We start from the raw sequence: 14,492 nt of genomic DNA, 5'->3' as shown, positions 1-14,492 counted from the left end.
AACCACACAAGGATGAATAACGGGAATGGTTGAGGTAAAAGATCGACATGTACATTTATTCCTCATGCCAATCAAGAGATTTACTCACAGCTTTTCTCCAACGTTTCATTTTGAGCTGTGTTTCTTCTTCTGAAATGTGAGGTTTGAAAATCAGCATCTTGTCCTTGTGAGGCGCTGGTACATCTTTGATGTGATGAAATATTTTCACACCAAAGCAGGCACATATGGCTGCTCCTAAAACAGTAGTCTCAGAATACGAAGGGATTCTAACTTTTTTACGACTAATATCAGCCTGGAGTTGCATGAGAAGGGAGTTTTTAGTCATGCCACCGTCAACCATCAAGTTTGCAACATCTGTACCTGAATCTTTGCACATGGCTTCCAATACTTCTTGTGTTTGATAGCAAACAGCTTCAAGCATGGCTCGTACAATGTGAGCACTGTTGGTATATTGAGTAATGCCCACGATGGTACCTCGTGCATCTTGTCTCCAATAAGGACAAAACAAACCTGAAAATGCAGGAACAAAATAAACTCCTTCATGCATGAGATCATTAGATTGTCAAATGTGTTTGTTAAATATGTTTGTTAAAAAATGTGTTATTGCACATTTCAAAATTTGGATGTAACATACCTCCTGTATCTGAAACAGTACGAGCAACAGTTTCCGATTCTGAAGGATTGGAAATAATTTTCAAATTTTGTTGCAACCATGTGACACCAGATCCACATACGGCAACGCTGCCCTCGAGTGCATATACGGGTTTTGAGTCAGAACCCAACTGATATTGAACGGTGGATAACAGCCCATGCGTAGATTTTACAATTTCATTACCACAATTCATTAACAGGAAACAACCAGTTCCATAAGTATTTTTGGTATCACCCTTATTAAAACAACGTTGACCAATGGTTGCTGATTGTTGATCTCCAATGCACTATTGACAACAGTAATTATATATTATTATATATATTATTATATACATTAGTACATATATATTGTTATATATATATGTCATTTAAATGTAAGCGAAAAGTTCTAACATTGTGTCATACATACCCCTGCTATCACCACATTGCTCAATAAAGGATGTTCCTGTACAATATCTTTTTGGATTGGAGCATAAATTTCGGCACTGCTTTTGATAGTAGGTAATTTCACTCCTGAGGGAATGTTAAATACTTGAAGCATTTCTTCATCCCATTGCAATGTTTGTAAATTCATTAACATTGTTCGGCTCGCATTTGTGACATCAGTAATATGAATGCCTCCTTTTGTACCGCCAGTGAGATTCCAAATCAACCACGAATCAACAGTTCCGAACATACAAGTACCTCTTTCTACAGATTTTTTAACCTCAGGATAATGATCAATCATCCATCTGAGTTTTACAGCACTAAAATATGTACTCAAAGGTAGTCCACAAATATCTCTAAATTTTGAATAATCTCCATTAGCTTTTTCTTTGCAAATTGAGTCGACCAAGTCTTTTGTTCGTGTATCGTTCCATACTGAAAAGTATTACAATATTATTAATAATTATCATTGATAAAATTCAATCATACCTATTGCTCTGCATAATGGCTCTCCTGTTTCCGAGTCCCAAAGAACTGTAGTTTCTCTTTGATTAGTCACTCCGATAGCCACAATTTCCACATCGTCAATTTCCAACTTGTCACAAGCATTACTCATGCACTCGACAGTGTTTTGCAAAATTACCATGGGCTCTCTTGAAAATTAGAAATCATGAAAATGTTAAATTCGGAAATTAATATTTTAAATTAAACTTACTGTTCAACCCAACCTGGTTTGGGATAATAACTTTCATGTGATAATTGATAAGATGACAATTCACTCAAATCGTTCGCGTCAAAAAGCATGAATCTGGTAGATGTCGTTCCTTGATCGATGGCACCAATCACTCTTCGCTTGCAAATCATTGTCTCACTATTATTATTTCGTCCTGTTTTGCTGTGAAAATTTCGTACAGTATTTTCCGGATCGTGATGAAAAATTGAATGTCGTTTTTTCACAATCGGAGTTCCTTGACGGAAAAGCGTCTTGATGTTAGAGTTTGCGTATTTTTTTTCTGGACGATGGAAAGTTGAAGATTGCAGGAGAATTTGTTGGAATCTTGCTCGAAAGAGGACGGAAGAATGGTGAAAGGCACGATCTTGAGAAAGAAAGTTAATACTTCCCGAATCAATCTTTGTAACACTTTGGATTAAATTAGTTTTCATTCTGCTCATTTTTTGGACAGCTTCATCTTGGAGATAACAAAACGTATTTTGGCTGTTACATGAAAAAATGATCTATCCTCCGAATATTATTTGACCCCGGAAGAAAATCCTTGAAAAGGATATCGTCATCCTGATTGTTATTGAATTTGCATAATATTACATTTTGCATATTCAAGAAAGAGAAGAAACACCGGTTGTTATTTTTGAAGACTTCTCATGATGTAGTAATAGTGGACCAATACAGAAATGGAAACAATAATTCACTCATTTGGTGTTCGAAACAAACTAACGCCGCCGAACGTGCTTTCACTTCAAGTACCGTCAACAAAATTTAATTTTGTTTTTCCAAATCAGATGATTCGAGCTGCACCTGATACAGCAATAATTTGAAGCAACTAATAGTACAATACATGATGAGTGAAGAAAGCATCCTTTATCTCGTACCAACATTTTTCCTTTTTCATATTTTCTTTATGGAACAACTTGGTTTTAATACTTAAACAACCACTAACCCTCTACGAATATACAATTTCAAAAAAACAATAAGGCCAACCGAAAACAAAACAACCTGTTAGAACCACTCTCTAGCTCTTTATATAACCAACCAAATTGTTCATCACATTATTCAATCAGACAATCCATTCACTCCAAATAGAGGTATTCCCAATACATGTCCAGTAGCGAAATTCCATCATCGCCGCAAGGTGCAACCAGTATAGAACATCATGCCACTTTTTCATTCAACAATATGGCAGCCATGAGAGAGGATATTGTCGAGGGTGCAAACAGTGTGGTTGGTGGAGGTCAAACAGCAGTTCACTCAGCTCTCACTGGTACCTCTCTCACAGATGGAGCATCAGCAACAAGTTCCTCCACTCTTTCAGCCTTTGCTGTTATGAACAGACTCCAGACACAATTGTTTGCCCTTATTGTAGCATTACAATCGAGTTCAAAACAGTCCTCAATCATGTTTTGGATATTGTCCTTTCTTTTCAACATTCATGCCATGTGGGTGAGTATATTCATCCCAACACTGGGTGGAATGAAATTTGGAGAGTATGGAGAATGGATATTCACAGTTGCCAACTATCCCCTAACTCTCTCATTGAATTTAGTTCCCTATGAAGGGATGATTGCTTTGGTTTTCATTGTGTGTGCCTCTCTGTTACTCTATATCGCACTATTGTTCACCACCTATAAGAGAATTATTAATACGAGAAGATTTTCAGATTGGTTCTTACAGGCGACACGATTCTTCAACTTTGTAATTTTGATTGCTTGTGGCACCATGACGTTTATTTTGACGAGCTTGGTGGATTGCAGTACCGTAACCGTGGGTAATGAAGGTAACTCAAGCATTGAGCTCTCTCGTTATGATGGAAAAGCTTGTTACGAATCACCCAACGTCATATTTCTCGCATTTTCATTGATTGCATTTATCATTCTCATTCCGTGTGTGGCATTGTCAGCCATGATCTATAGAAATAGCCATCCCTTGAACAAATCCTTATTTACGAGCATGAATAATTACGCCATCATGGTGTTGTTGGTATTGAATTGCGTTGAAATTATGACTGTCTTCTTAATACCCAACCACATGCCTCATATTCGTGCCATTGCTCATGTCCTGATTTCAGTTATTTGGCCTTTACTCTTTGTAAACAATTTACCCTATTTCCGAAAAGCCATTAATTCCATATTCTTTGGTGCCAGTTGTGCCAAAATTGGTGCATCTATTGGAGCTATAATCACTGTTTTTGTGAACACTCAAAATTCCAATAACCTTGGCTTGTATTTGATGGCTATGACTCTTGGGCTCATTCTCTTTGGTTTCCTTATTGGTTTTGTAGGGATGCAAATTTTTCTAACAGTCGTCCACAGACAAGTTCACAAAATTGTGACCGAAAATAAGGAAAATCTCTCACAAGTGTTGCAAATCTTTGAAAAGAAGAAACGATGGTTAATCATGTATTTACACTTCTCAATCATTAGACCAAAGAAGGCTTCGGACTCTGAAGATGTCGTACTCTCATTAGCCAAAGTGATTGGTGCCAATAAGAATCAAGCTCAACAACATACATCCTTGTTGTTGATGAGTGCTCTCATTATTGCATATACTTGGCAAGACGGTAACTCTCATTCCTTTGCCATGTATATGTTTAGAAGATGTATGAAAATGTCGAATAATGTGTTTGCACGATTTCAAGTACATGAAAGATCAAGAGAAGTTGAATTGGATGAAACTTCTTCATCCAGCGCTCTGAAATGTATGACTGAAAGTAAGCATGTATTGGATAGCTTGGAACGATTTGAAGATGAATTGAGAACACTTCATATTCACTTTTGGAAGGAATTATTGTGTGACATCCCCAACGACGTCAAATTGGAGTACATCAATAGAAGATGTGCTGATTTAAATAGCCACATTGAAGACACATACCATAATCTCATGCGTAAATATCGTAACGAAAAGAACATTATCAGAAAGTATGCCAATTTTTTGGAAACATTTCGCTTTGACAAGGAGACAGCTCAAACACTATTCGCAGAAGCCAATGAACTGGAAGAAGAGGGGTCTAAATACAATTTTGTATCTCCTACAGCCCACAATAAGTACATGGTCAACAGAAGAATTTCTGTTGTGAGCCAGCGATTCGAACAACAAATATCCAGCTTTGAGGGAGATCTCAATGAAGAATTCAATGGAGTTGAAACAAAGGACTATTCCAAAAAGGATGCTGTTTTGAAGAATTCTCTCAGATATTTAGAAAACAGCAAGGGATATTATGTTTTCTTGGTAATATTCCTTTTATTCTCCTTTTTTGTACTTCTGACCTGTGTGGCAGTCTCGCTCTTTGGAACTGTTAAAACTGGTACTGACGTACAGTATGTTTATAAGATGTGCAAAGGATCATCTGTCTCGGTTGCTATCCTGAGAGAGCTCAGATTTATTCAAAACCTCAACAAGTATTATCAAAATGGCTTCACAATTCGAAATGACAAAAAACTTGTGGTAGATCTTGTTACAAGTTCACACAAACAGCATCTAGTAACATACAAGTCATTCATGGCTGACATCGTTGAACAAGCTCAGAAAAACCAACTCAATGCGGATGCCTATGCCAAGCTTGTTAACGACTCTGTGTCTGTTCTCTTTCCTTTCACCACAGCAAGAAACAGTTCAAAAGGAGAAGAGCTAGTTTTTACTGAAACCTATGTGAAGAATAGTTCCATGATCGAAATGTCTAACTATCTACTCACAGGTATCAATAAGTTTATTGAATGGAACATTGAGGACTACAACCAAACTATTACAGATTTCAACTTTATGTATTTATGGAGAAATAGAAAAAATTCTCGAGATGCATTTGAAACGTTTTGTGAATCCATTGTGGCAAGCACTGAAAAATTTCATGCAACCTTTGTCATGTCCTTTGCCATTGTTTATTTCACGATCATTATGATGTATATTGTTGGATTTGTCATCTTCCTTGGCGCCATGCTGAAATTGATGATCAGTACCAAACAAGTTTCCAAATTATTCAACTCGGCACTCTCAAAGAATATCATTGGAAAAGTTTATCATGATTTGCGAATTAAGAATGATGAGGATGTAAAAGTACATTTACCCAAATCCCAACTTTCAGCCCCAAGATACATATTCTTGTTTATGGGTGTTTTCACTTTGCTGTGCTGTATTTTGAGTGGTGCCATGATGGTAGTAGAGTCGAACATTAATTACACAGGAGTCTCTCTGACGATGAACAATATCATTCATGGTACAGCAGTCATGAGACACGTTCACCGTACCAATTTCAAGGTGGGAGAGTATTTCTCATTTCTTGGTAGTCCGCCTTCTTTTGTGAATGAACCATCATTATTGAAAGAGGAAGATTTAACAAATTCCTCAGCAGATGTGAAAACATTTTTGAGCTATTTATTTAAGGAATGGAATATTCTGATTTATGGTGGTGGACAATTTCCTCCCTCTGTTGGTAAATATAAGGAAATTGACGATTTGGTAGCAGGTATTAAAAACTGCACCCAAGCTGCCAGTAATAACGCAACTAACACAGTGGAAATGTATACACAACGTTATTGCACCGGTTTGGAAGAAATGCTCACTGAATACTCGAAAAAGGTATCCATTTTCGATGCTGATTCTCAAAACAGTGCCTTTACATCTAACACTGCTTCCATGTTCCACAACTACATGGATGTTTTCTTCACTGGTTCTATTTTAGGAGAGAAAATAATCGACTTTATGGACCTCTTTGTGAAATACTCTGCACAACCATCGGTCATTCTTACCATTTTGTTTGGAATTGGATGTTTTGTTTTGATGATCGTCGTTTTCTATGGCATGCTCTATCAATTGGAAAAGCATAGATTACAATTGATTAACATGCGAATGATGTTAAATTACATTCCATGTGATGTCATTGATAGTAGTGAACAACTTCGAAATTATATTCTCTACAGTATCATTGGAAGCTCCAATGAAAAGAAGACTAAGAAAAATCAAGTTCAATCTGCAGACTCAGATAATGCCAACGTGAAAGGAGTGTTGAACGCATCCGTAGATGGGGCCATTTTGTGTACACAAGACGGAACGATTGAATTTGTCAACTCTTCCACACAAAAGATGTTTGGATTTGCCACCAAAGCGGACGTTGTTGGTGTTTCAGTTGTGACATTATTCGACAAGGAACAATCACATCTCATTCAAAACAGTATCAAAGAAATGAATAAGGCACAACTAGATGTCACACATTCTGAAGTTATTGAATCAACTTGTTTGAGAAAGAACCAAACCAAATTCCCAGTGAAAATTAATATCTTCTCAGTCATGTTCGATAATGGTATTCCAATGATCACTTTGATTATTAAGGATATCACAGCAGAGAAGAAACAAAATGTTGTTCTCGCTGAAGAGAAAGCAAAATCAGACATGTTATTGAAGAATATCTTGCCAGAGGCTGTTGCTGAACGTCTTAAAGCAGGAGAGACCTTTATTGCAGAACGATTCACTGATATCACTTGCTTCTTTAGCGATATGGTTGGTTTTACCAAGATGAGTTCATCTATGAATCCTAGCCAATTGGTTGGTATGCTAAATACCATTGTGAATGGGTAAGTTTTCAGTTTTTATTTTGTTTTGTGAATAACTCGAGTTATATTCGATAACAATGTACCTATATTCTCAATGAATCATGTAGATTTGATTCTCTCACCGATACTTATCAATTAGAGAAGATTAAAACGATTGGAGATGCGTACTTTTGTGTTGGAGGTATTAGTGGTTCTTTAACATCAGATCATCCAGAAAGGTATGTACAATGATGATCCAATGAAATTATTCAACTAGTGATTACACCTTTTATTAGAGTATTGCAATTTGCAATGGCCACTTTTGGAGTCCTTCGAGAATTTAACGCAAGCTCTGAGATGGAAACACAAGTTGAAATTCGTATTGGTATCAATACAGGTGGAGTGGTAGCAGGAGTCATTGGAAAGAAAAAGTTCACTTTTGATATTTGGGGCGACACCATCAACGTCGCTAGTAGAATGGTAAGTATTCTCTAATGCGGAGTAAGTTCAATGACATGTACACTTATTATATTAACCAGGAATCGACAGGAGTACCAGGTCGTATTCACATCAGTCGTTCCACATATGAACGTGTGTATGATATGGGTTTGGAATTTGAAGAAAGGAAAATAGAAGTTAAAGGAAAGGGAGAATGTCAAACCTATTTACTGGCAGCGAAACATCATCAGCAGTCCATTGTGACCAAATAAATAGTTAGTTTAAGGCTAGTGCAAAAAAAACACAAAATTCAGCAAAATGTTTGAATTTCTAAAATACTCGCCATAAAAAAAATGAAAGCTCTCCGCAGCAAGCTCCAACAAGCGAAACAAAAAACATCGACCGTCATTGAGAGTGAGTCAGTAACAACACAGCAAGTTGTGCCATCAACATCATCAGATAAGAAGAGCAGCACGAAACATGCTCCATCAAAAACCACTACAACAGCACCAAAAGAAACCAAGAAGAAAACTTCGGAACCTTCTTCATCCAAACCAGCCAGCTTCCTAGTTGATGAAACAGACTTTAATGCGCAACTCTTTGATGATGAAATTACAACATCAACCAATCAGGATCTTTCAATTCCCAACATTTCCGATAGTGATGATGATTTTGATGAAGATTTTGATGATGAAGAAGGAACATCCACCCTCCACACCAAGAGGAAGGCTTCTTCTTCCTCACTTGTCAAAAAACAAGAGGGTAGACCTTCTTTCGCAGATTTAGGAATTGCTCCTTGGTTAGAAGAACATTTAGCTAAACTTCATATCTACATGCCAACCGTAATTCAAGAGAAATGTATTCCACCCACACTCGCTGGGAAGAACGTTATCGGAATGTCCCAAACAGGAAGTGGTAAAACAGCAGCATTTGCTTTACCAATCATTCAGAATTTAGCTAAAGATATGTATGGTATATATGCTCTTATCATTACACCAGCAAGAGAATTAGCCATTCAAATCAAACAACATTTTGAAATCCTGGCTGGAGATTTGCCATTACGAGTGGCTTTACTTGTGGGAGGTATGGATTACTTGAAACAGGCTCACATGTTAGATAGCTCTCCTCATATTGTTGTTGGAACACCAGGAAGAATTGAAGATGCCATTCGAACGTTTAGTAATGATAACTATTTTAAGAAAATCAAATATTTGGTTTTTGATGAAGCCGATAGAATTTTTTCAATGGACTATTCCTTAGATCTTGATAAGATTTTAAGTGTGTCGAATCCTAAAAGACAGACACTGTTATATTCTGCTACCATGAACAATCAAGTGAAAAAATTGGCAAAGATGGCAATGAGTCAAAGTGGTAAAACGAAAGAAGAAAAAGAAGAATCTTTATATATTTATGATGCATGCAAACTCTTTCAATTGGCTGATAACTTGTCACAATACTACTTGTTCATGCCGGAGCATGTTAAAGATGCCTATCTTGTGCATCTTTTGACATCACTACCTGATAATACTATTTCAATGGTATTTTTTTCAGATATTTTCCAATGTGAACTTTTGAATCAAGCATGTCGATTGATGGGCATCAGTTGTGATTCTCTTCATGCCTCTAAATCACAAAAAGAAAGGTTTGCTGTCCTTAAATACTTTAGGAAAAGAAAACTCAAATTCTTGTTTTGTACAGACGTAGCAAATAGAGGATTGGATATTCCTGCAGTAGGATATGTTGTGAATTACGATTTACCTGATACTACAGACAAATATGTACACAGAGTTGGAAGAACAGCAAGAGCAGGAAGACTGGGTATTTGTATTTCGTTAATTTCTCAGTTCGAAGTGAAACGTGTGAAAGCTATCGAAGAGGATACAGGTGTGAAAATGGAAAAATATGAAAGTTTTGATGAATCGCAAGCAGAATCTGAAGAGTTTTTAATTAGCGTTGCAGAGCACAAATGTAACGCAAAATTGGCACTATTGGACTCTGGTTTCTATGACAAATTTGAACAGGTCAAGTCAAAACAGCAATTGACGGCCGAATTGCGAAAGCAAGCTAAAATCTTCTTTGAAATGAGATCCATGCAAAAGTTGAAAAGTAACTCTGCAAAATGGAAGGATAGGTTTTCAATATCTGAAGGTGTCAGCAATCCATCATCGTATGAAACAGAAGAAAAAGACCAAAACACTCACGAAGATGCTTCCTCAAAACGAAAGCAATACGAGCCCAAGTCCTCGAGCAATTCTGACGTAAACATTTTTGGGAAAAAAAAGAGGAAGCTATAAACATAATTTTAATGCTGGTTCTATTCATTAAAATCGAAAATGGACAATTGGGAATTGTTCAGTTTGCTACTTGAAGCGGGGGTCGACTTTTTCTTTGCAGTGGACGGAGTTTTCGAGATTTTGGGAGACTCTTTTGGTTTTTTTCTTCCAGTAGATTCCTCTGCGTTATGGTCTTTTCTTTTCTTTTCACCTTTTTGTTTTTTGGGTGAAGGCGTTTTTACATCAGTCGACGTTTTGGCCGTGTGGTCTTCTTGGGTTAAGCTGGTCATTTTCTTGGCAGAACTAGATTTAGGTTTCTTTTGCATTGTTTTTAAAGTGAACTTAATACTGCTTGTAAATTGAAATTAACAATAATGACCTACCATGGAAAGGTCGTCAAGGACATCGGCCTGCTCAGCAATGGATTTCTTCTTCTTTTTGATTGGTGTTATTGGGCTAGCAGGCTTGGTTTTAAGTGAAACGATGGAATCATTAAGGTTTTGAATTACATCGCTCTGAAAACATTTTCAGCAACGAGCGTCCGTTAAAAACTTACTTTTCTGTTCCTCTCCCTCTCATAGTCAACTACAATTTTCTTGTTACGGGCGCTACTTTCTTCGTCAAATCTCGCTCTTTCCTCTTTCAACAGCACCAATTTGTCGTTCAGTAGTGATTTTTCATGTTTTTCTATTTCCTCTTTTTTGCTCTCCAGCTCCTTTGAAAGTTTTCTTTTCTCTTCCTCATAAACTGCCTTTTTTTCCTTTATCTCTTGTCTTGCTTTGATTTGCTCTTCAATTCGTCTTGCTAAATTTTGGGATTCTCTATTTGACCGTGCTAGAGCTTGTAACTCCTCCTTTTGCTTTTCTATTTTACAAATCAATTCATCATTGCTGTGGGAATATCGGTGAACTTCAGCATCTATGACTTGCTTGGAACTGAAGAGTTGTTCCATCTCTGTCTGTCATAATATTAGCGATACGTAAATAATAATCAAAGTCACATACCTCTAAAGACGTTTTGCAATCAACAAGCGAGGAAAGGTAATGTTGAATGTCGGTAAGCTTGGATGATAGTTCATTAATTTTGGTTTTCCTCTCATGGAGTTCACGTTGTCTCTCTTCAGCGATTGTAGAAACGTTTCTAATATTTGCTTCATGAATTGATTTTCGTTTCTCGAGTTCGGTCCTGGATGATTCTACGGACTTTTTGATACTTTTCAACTCGTCCTCAAGAGATGATTTATACTTTCTAAGCTCTTCTGCCTCAAATTTCAGGGAAGATACTTGCTTTTGAATTGCTTCGTGTTCTTTGGTCGTCTTTTCTTGTTGCCCTCGCATTTGAGTAATAATTTCTCTTTTAACACGTAGTACGAAGTAGGTAGATAACAATAACAACTTACTTGTTACTATTATTCGCTTCCTGCATCCTTTTGTTTTCATCGATCGTTGATTGAATCTTCAGTTTGGCCTCCTCAATCGTAACACACTGAGCCTCAACGTCCTTCGCCATCTGTTCAAGAACCTCATCATAACAACTTCGCAATCTGACCTCAAACGTTCTCTGAGTATTGTGCTTGTCATCCTTCGCTGTTTCGAGTGTGGCCTGCAATCCTTGAATCTGTAAATTTTTTGCTTCAATTCTTTCATTTGCATGAACAATATCGTTCTTGATCACGGTTAAACGTTCTTCTACGGTCTTGAGAAGGCCAACAACATTCTCCAAGTTCTGTTCTTCTTGTTTGAGCTCTGATTGCATCTCCAACAGTTTTCCGTTGCTCTCGGATATACTCTTTTCTACCTCTCCGAGCTTTTGAGTTGCGCACTCAACTTGCTTTTCAGCAGAGTTTTTGGCTTGTACCGCTGCTTTGAGTTGCCTGGCGAGTTCAGCTTTTCTCTTCTCCTCGGCCTGAAATTGTGCTCCTAACTCGACGTACTGAGCAGACAACTCTTCAACCCTTGTTTTCAACGACGTGTATTCAAGATCTGCTCTCTCAACTTCCTTCAATTGCACCTCAATGCTTTCAGAGCACTTTTGCAGAGAGGCTAAATGAACGGCTGTCCCGTACTGTACAGAAGTGATTTCCTTCCATGTTTCATCCAACATTAATTTTAGACCTTTGATCTTCTCGCTGATTGAGTTAGCCTTTTGCTCAAGCTCCTCTCTCTTACTGTTGTTTTGATGAATTTTGTTGGACTTTTAGAAGAGCATAATTAGGATTCAACCACTTTCCAATATTCAACTTACAATTACATCTTCCTCGGTTTTAGTACTTGAATGATCAATAAGAAGAGCCTCAGCGGAAGATATTAAGGCCTCCTTTACGTTAGTAAAACAGGAAGGCTCCATCGCTGCAACAATTGAGACAATTTTTTCAAATTGTTCTTTACAACAAAATCCACCCCAAAAAATGCCACAAGGAGTCATTCTATGCACGGCCGCCTACGACAAGACCATCAGACTTTGGGAGCCAACAACAAATGTATGCTCTCACACCATCACCTTTCAAGATCCACAAGTGAACGTTCTATGTATTTCCCATAACAAGAACTTCTTGGCTGCTGCTGCCAATAATCATATCCGAATTTATCAATTAGCAACCAACGACCAGCCTCGTGGAAGAGGAATGAAATCAAGTCGGACTCAACAACCACAGCAACAGCAACAACAACTACCATTATTTGCCAATTTAGAAGGACATACAGCGAATATTCTTGCTCTTGGATTTCAACAAGATGATAAATGGATGTACAGCGGAGGAGAAGATGGCACGGTCCGGGTGTGGGACTTGCGTAGTTTCACTTGTCAAAGAGAATATTCTGTTTGTGGCTCATCAAAACAGCAACAACGTAAGAAGAAAAGCTCAAAAGGCATCAGAGCAAGTAATAATCATGTCAACTCTGTTGTTTTACATCCTAATCAAGTAGAGTTAATTGCTGGAGATCAGAAAGGTTATCTCAGAATTTGGGATTTAACAGCAGACAAGTGTACCTACAAAATTTGTGTTTGCAAAGGAACACCAATCCGAAGTGTTGATGTGAGTCAAGATGGTAGAACCATTGCTGTTGCCAATCAAAAAGGAAATGTATATATCTATCATTACAAATGTTATGATGAAACTGAGAGCAATATTTGGGAGTCGTACGGATTTTCTCTCGAACGAAATATTATGACCCTTTCAAACAAACCAATTCCTCCTTCAAAATCATTGTCAGATTTTTCAACAGCCATTCCTGGTACTCCTACTATTGGATCACAATTACATCAAGGTGATATGACACCTTCATCAAGCACATTACCAATTCTTAACACACCTCGCCACATTTCTTCAAGTGATCAGACCTGTTTTATAACAGAGGATGGAGCCATTCGATTAATTAACCAATTCAATGCACACTTCAATCATTACATTCTCAAGTGTAAAATTGCTCCAAATTGTACTCAACTAGCCACTTGTAGTTCAGACTCAACTGTGAGATTGTGGGACTTGACAAACCAATGCAGACTTCAAAAGACTCTCTCAGGTCACAAGAGATGGGTCTGGGATTGTACCTACAACTCTGATTCTTCATATTTGGTGACAGCAAGCTCTGACTTGACTGCAAAATTGTGGGACTGTGCGAAGGGAGAATATATCAAAGAGTACAAGGGACACGCAAAAGCTGTTGTGTGTTGTGCGCTTCATGACACTCCTGTGATGTAATTGAAGCCAAATGGTTCATGTTGTAGGTTACCTCTTTGTGTTCCCTCGAATCGGAATGGATGATTTGTGGCATCTTGTAAAATTTAACTCATAAACACTCACTATGTGTTCACTCATATTTATTGTTGGCATGACGATGAAGCACATGCAGTGAGTTTCAATTTTTCAAGTCTGTCGGCGTGTCTTCCTCCCTCAAATTCAGTTGTGAGGAAAATATCAACCATTCTCTTTGCAATTTCAATGCCTGTGGTTCTTCCTCCGAAGCACAAAACATTTGCATTATTATGTTTTCTTGTCATTTCAGCTGAGTAATCATCATGGCAAAGTCCAGCTCTAATTCCTTCATGTTTGTTGGCTGCAATAGAAATTCCAATTCCGGTACCACACAACAAGATTCCTCCATCATATTCTTTGTTTTGAATTTTCTCGCATACTTGATGAGCAATATCGGGATAATCCACTCTATCTTCTGTGTGAACACCAGCATCCTCAAAAGCTTCTAATTTTGAGGCATAAACGCTCTTCAAATATTGTACCACCAAATTCTTCAAATCAAGAGCCGCGTGGTCGCATCCCACAATAATTTTCTTGAATACTAGATTTCTCGTTTGAGACATTTTTCTTTCCCTTCACTACTCTGGTGTGTACACACAAGAAACAATTTGGTCCTACTGTCGAAAGAAGTTGAGTCTTGAGAAATATCCATTCAATTTCCAATTCAAAAATATTTTCGGGATTGTGTGTCTCGA

The 14,492-nt window shown here is 37.6% G+C and overlaps 6 protein-coding genes across 6 annotated transcripts; 3 read left to right on the top strand and 3 right to left on the bottom strand.

Annotated features, from left to right (window-relative positions):
- Positions 1-55: 55 nt before the first annotated feature.
- C9374_004952 (uncharacterized protein) lies at positions 56-2,250 on the bottom strand (the record flags this gene model as incomplete). The annotated part of the gene is made up of 5 exons (XM_044694648.1): positions 56-537; positions 635-938; positions 1,061-1,512; positions 1,567-1,730; positions 1,793-2,250. The coding sequence occupies 5 exons, from the start codon at positions 2,248-2,250 to the stop codon at positions 56-58; spliced, it is 1,860 nt and encodes a 619-aa protein (XP_044548664.1).
- Positions 2,251-2,911: 661 nt separating this feature from the next.
- C9374_004951 (uncharacterized protein) lies at positions 2,912-8,042 on the top strand (the record flags this gene model as incomplete). Its single annotated transcript, XM_044694647.1, has 4 exons — positions 2,912-7,374; positions 7,461-7,571; positions 7,629-7,812; positions 7,872-8,042. The coding sequence occupies 4 exons, from the start codon at positions 2,912-2,914 to the stop codon at positions 8,040-8,042; spliced, it is 4,929 nt and encodes a 1,642-aa protein (XP_044548663.1).
- An 81-nt stretch (positions 8,043-8,123) lies between these two features.
- C9374_004950 (uncharacterized protein) lies at positions 8,124-10,064 on the top strand (the record flags this gene model as incomplete). Its single annotated transcript, XM_044694646.1, has 1 exon — positions 8,124-10,064. The coding sequence occupies one exon, from the start codon at positions 8,124-8,126 to the stop codon at positions 10,062-10,064; it is 1,941 nt and encodes a 646-aa protein (XP_044548662.1).
- A 20-nt stretch (positions 10,065-10,084) lies between these two features.
- Positions 10,085-12,389, bottom strand: C9374_004949 (uncharacterized protein; the record flags this gene model as incomplete). The annotated part of the gene is made up of 6 exons (XM_044694644.1): positions 10,085-10,384; positions 10,427-10,558; positions 10,600-11,001; positions 11,048-11,396; positions 11,443-12,236; positions 12,288-12,389. 6 exons carry the CDS (start codon positions 12,387-12,389, stop codon positions 10,085-10,087), a joined length of 2,079 nt encoding a protein of 692 aa, XP_044548661.1.
- Positions 12,390-12,450: 61 nt separating this feature from the next.
- On the top strand, positions 12,451-13,743 carry C9374_004948 (uncharacterized protein; the record flags this gene model as incomplete). Its single annotated transcript, XM_044694643.1, has 1 exon — positions 12,451-13,743. The coding sequence occupies one exon, from the start codon at positions 12,451-12,453 to the stop codon at positions 13,741-13,743; it is 1,293 nt and encodes a 430-aa protein (XP_044548660.1).
- A 119-nt stretch (positions 13,744-13,862) lies between these two features.
- Positions 13,863-14,360, bottom strand: C9374_004947 (uncharacterized protein; the record flags this gene model as incomplete). The annotated part of the gene is made up of 1 exon (XM_044694642.1): positions 13,863-14,360. The coding sequence occupies one exon, from the start codon at positions 14,358-14,360 to the stop codon at positions 13,863-13,865; it is 498 nt and encodes a 165-aa protein (XP_044548659.1).
- Between the last annotated feature and the right edge of the window lie 132 nt (positions 14,361-14,492).

This window comes from Naegleria lovaniensis, assembly GCF_003324165.1.
Source record: "Naegleria lovaniensis strain ATCC 30569 chromosome Unknown tig022, whole genome shotgun sequence".
NCBI lineage: Eukaryota > Heterolobosea > Eutetramitea > Acrasida > Naegleriidae > Naegleria > Naegleria lovaniensis.
This window is presented reverse-complemented; position numbering and strand designations above follow the sequence as displayed.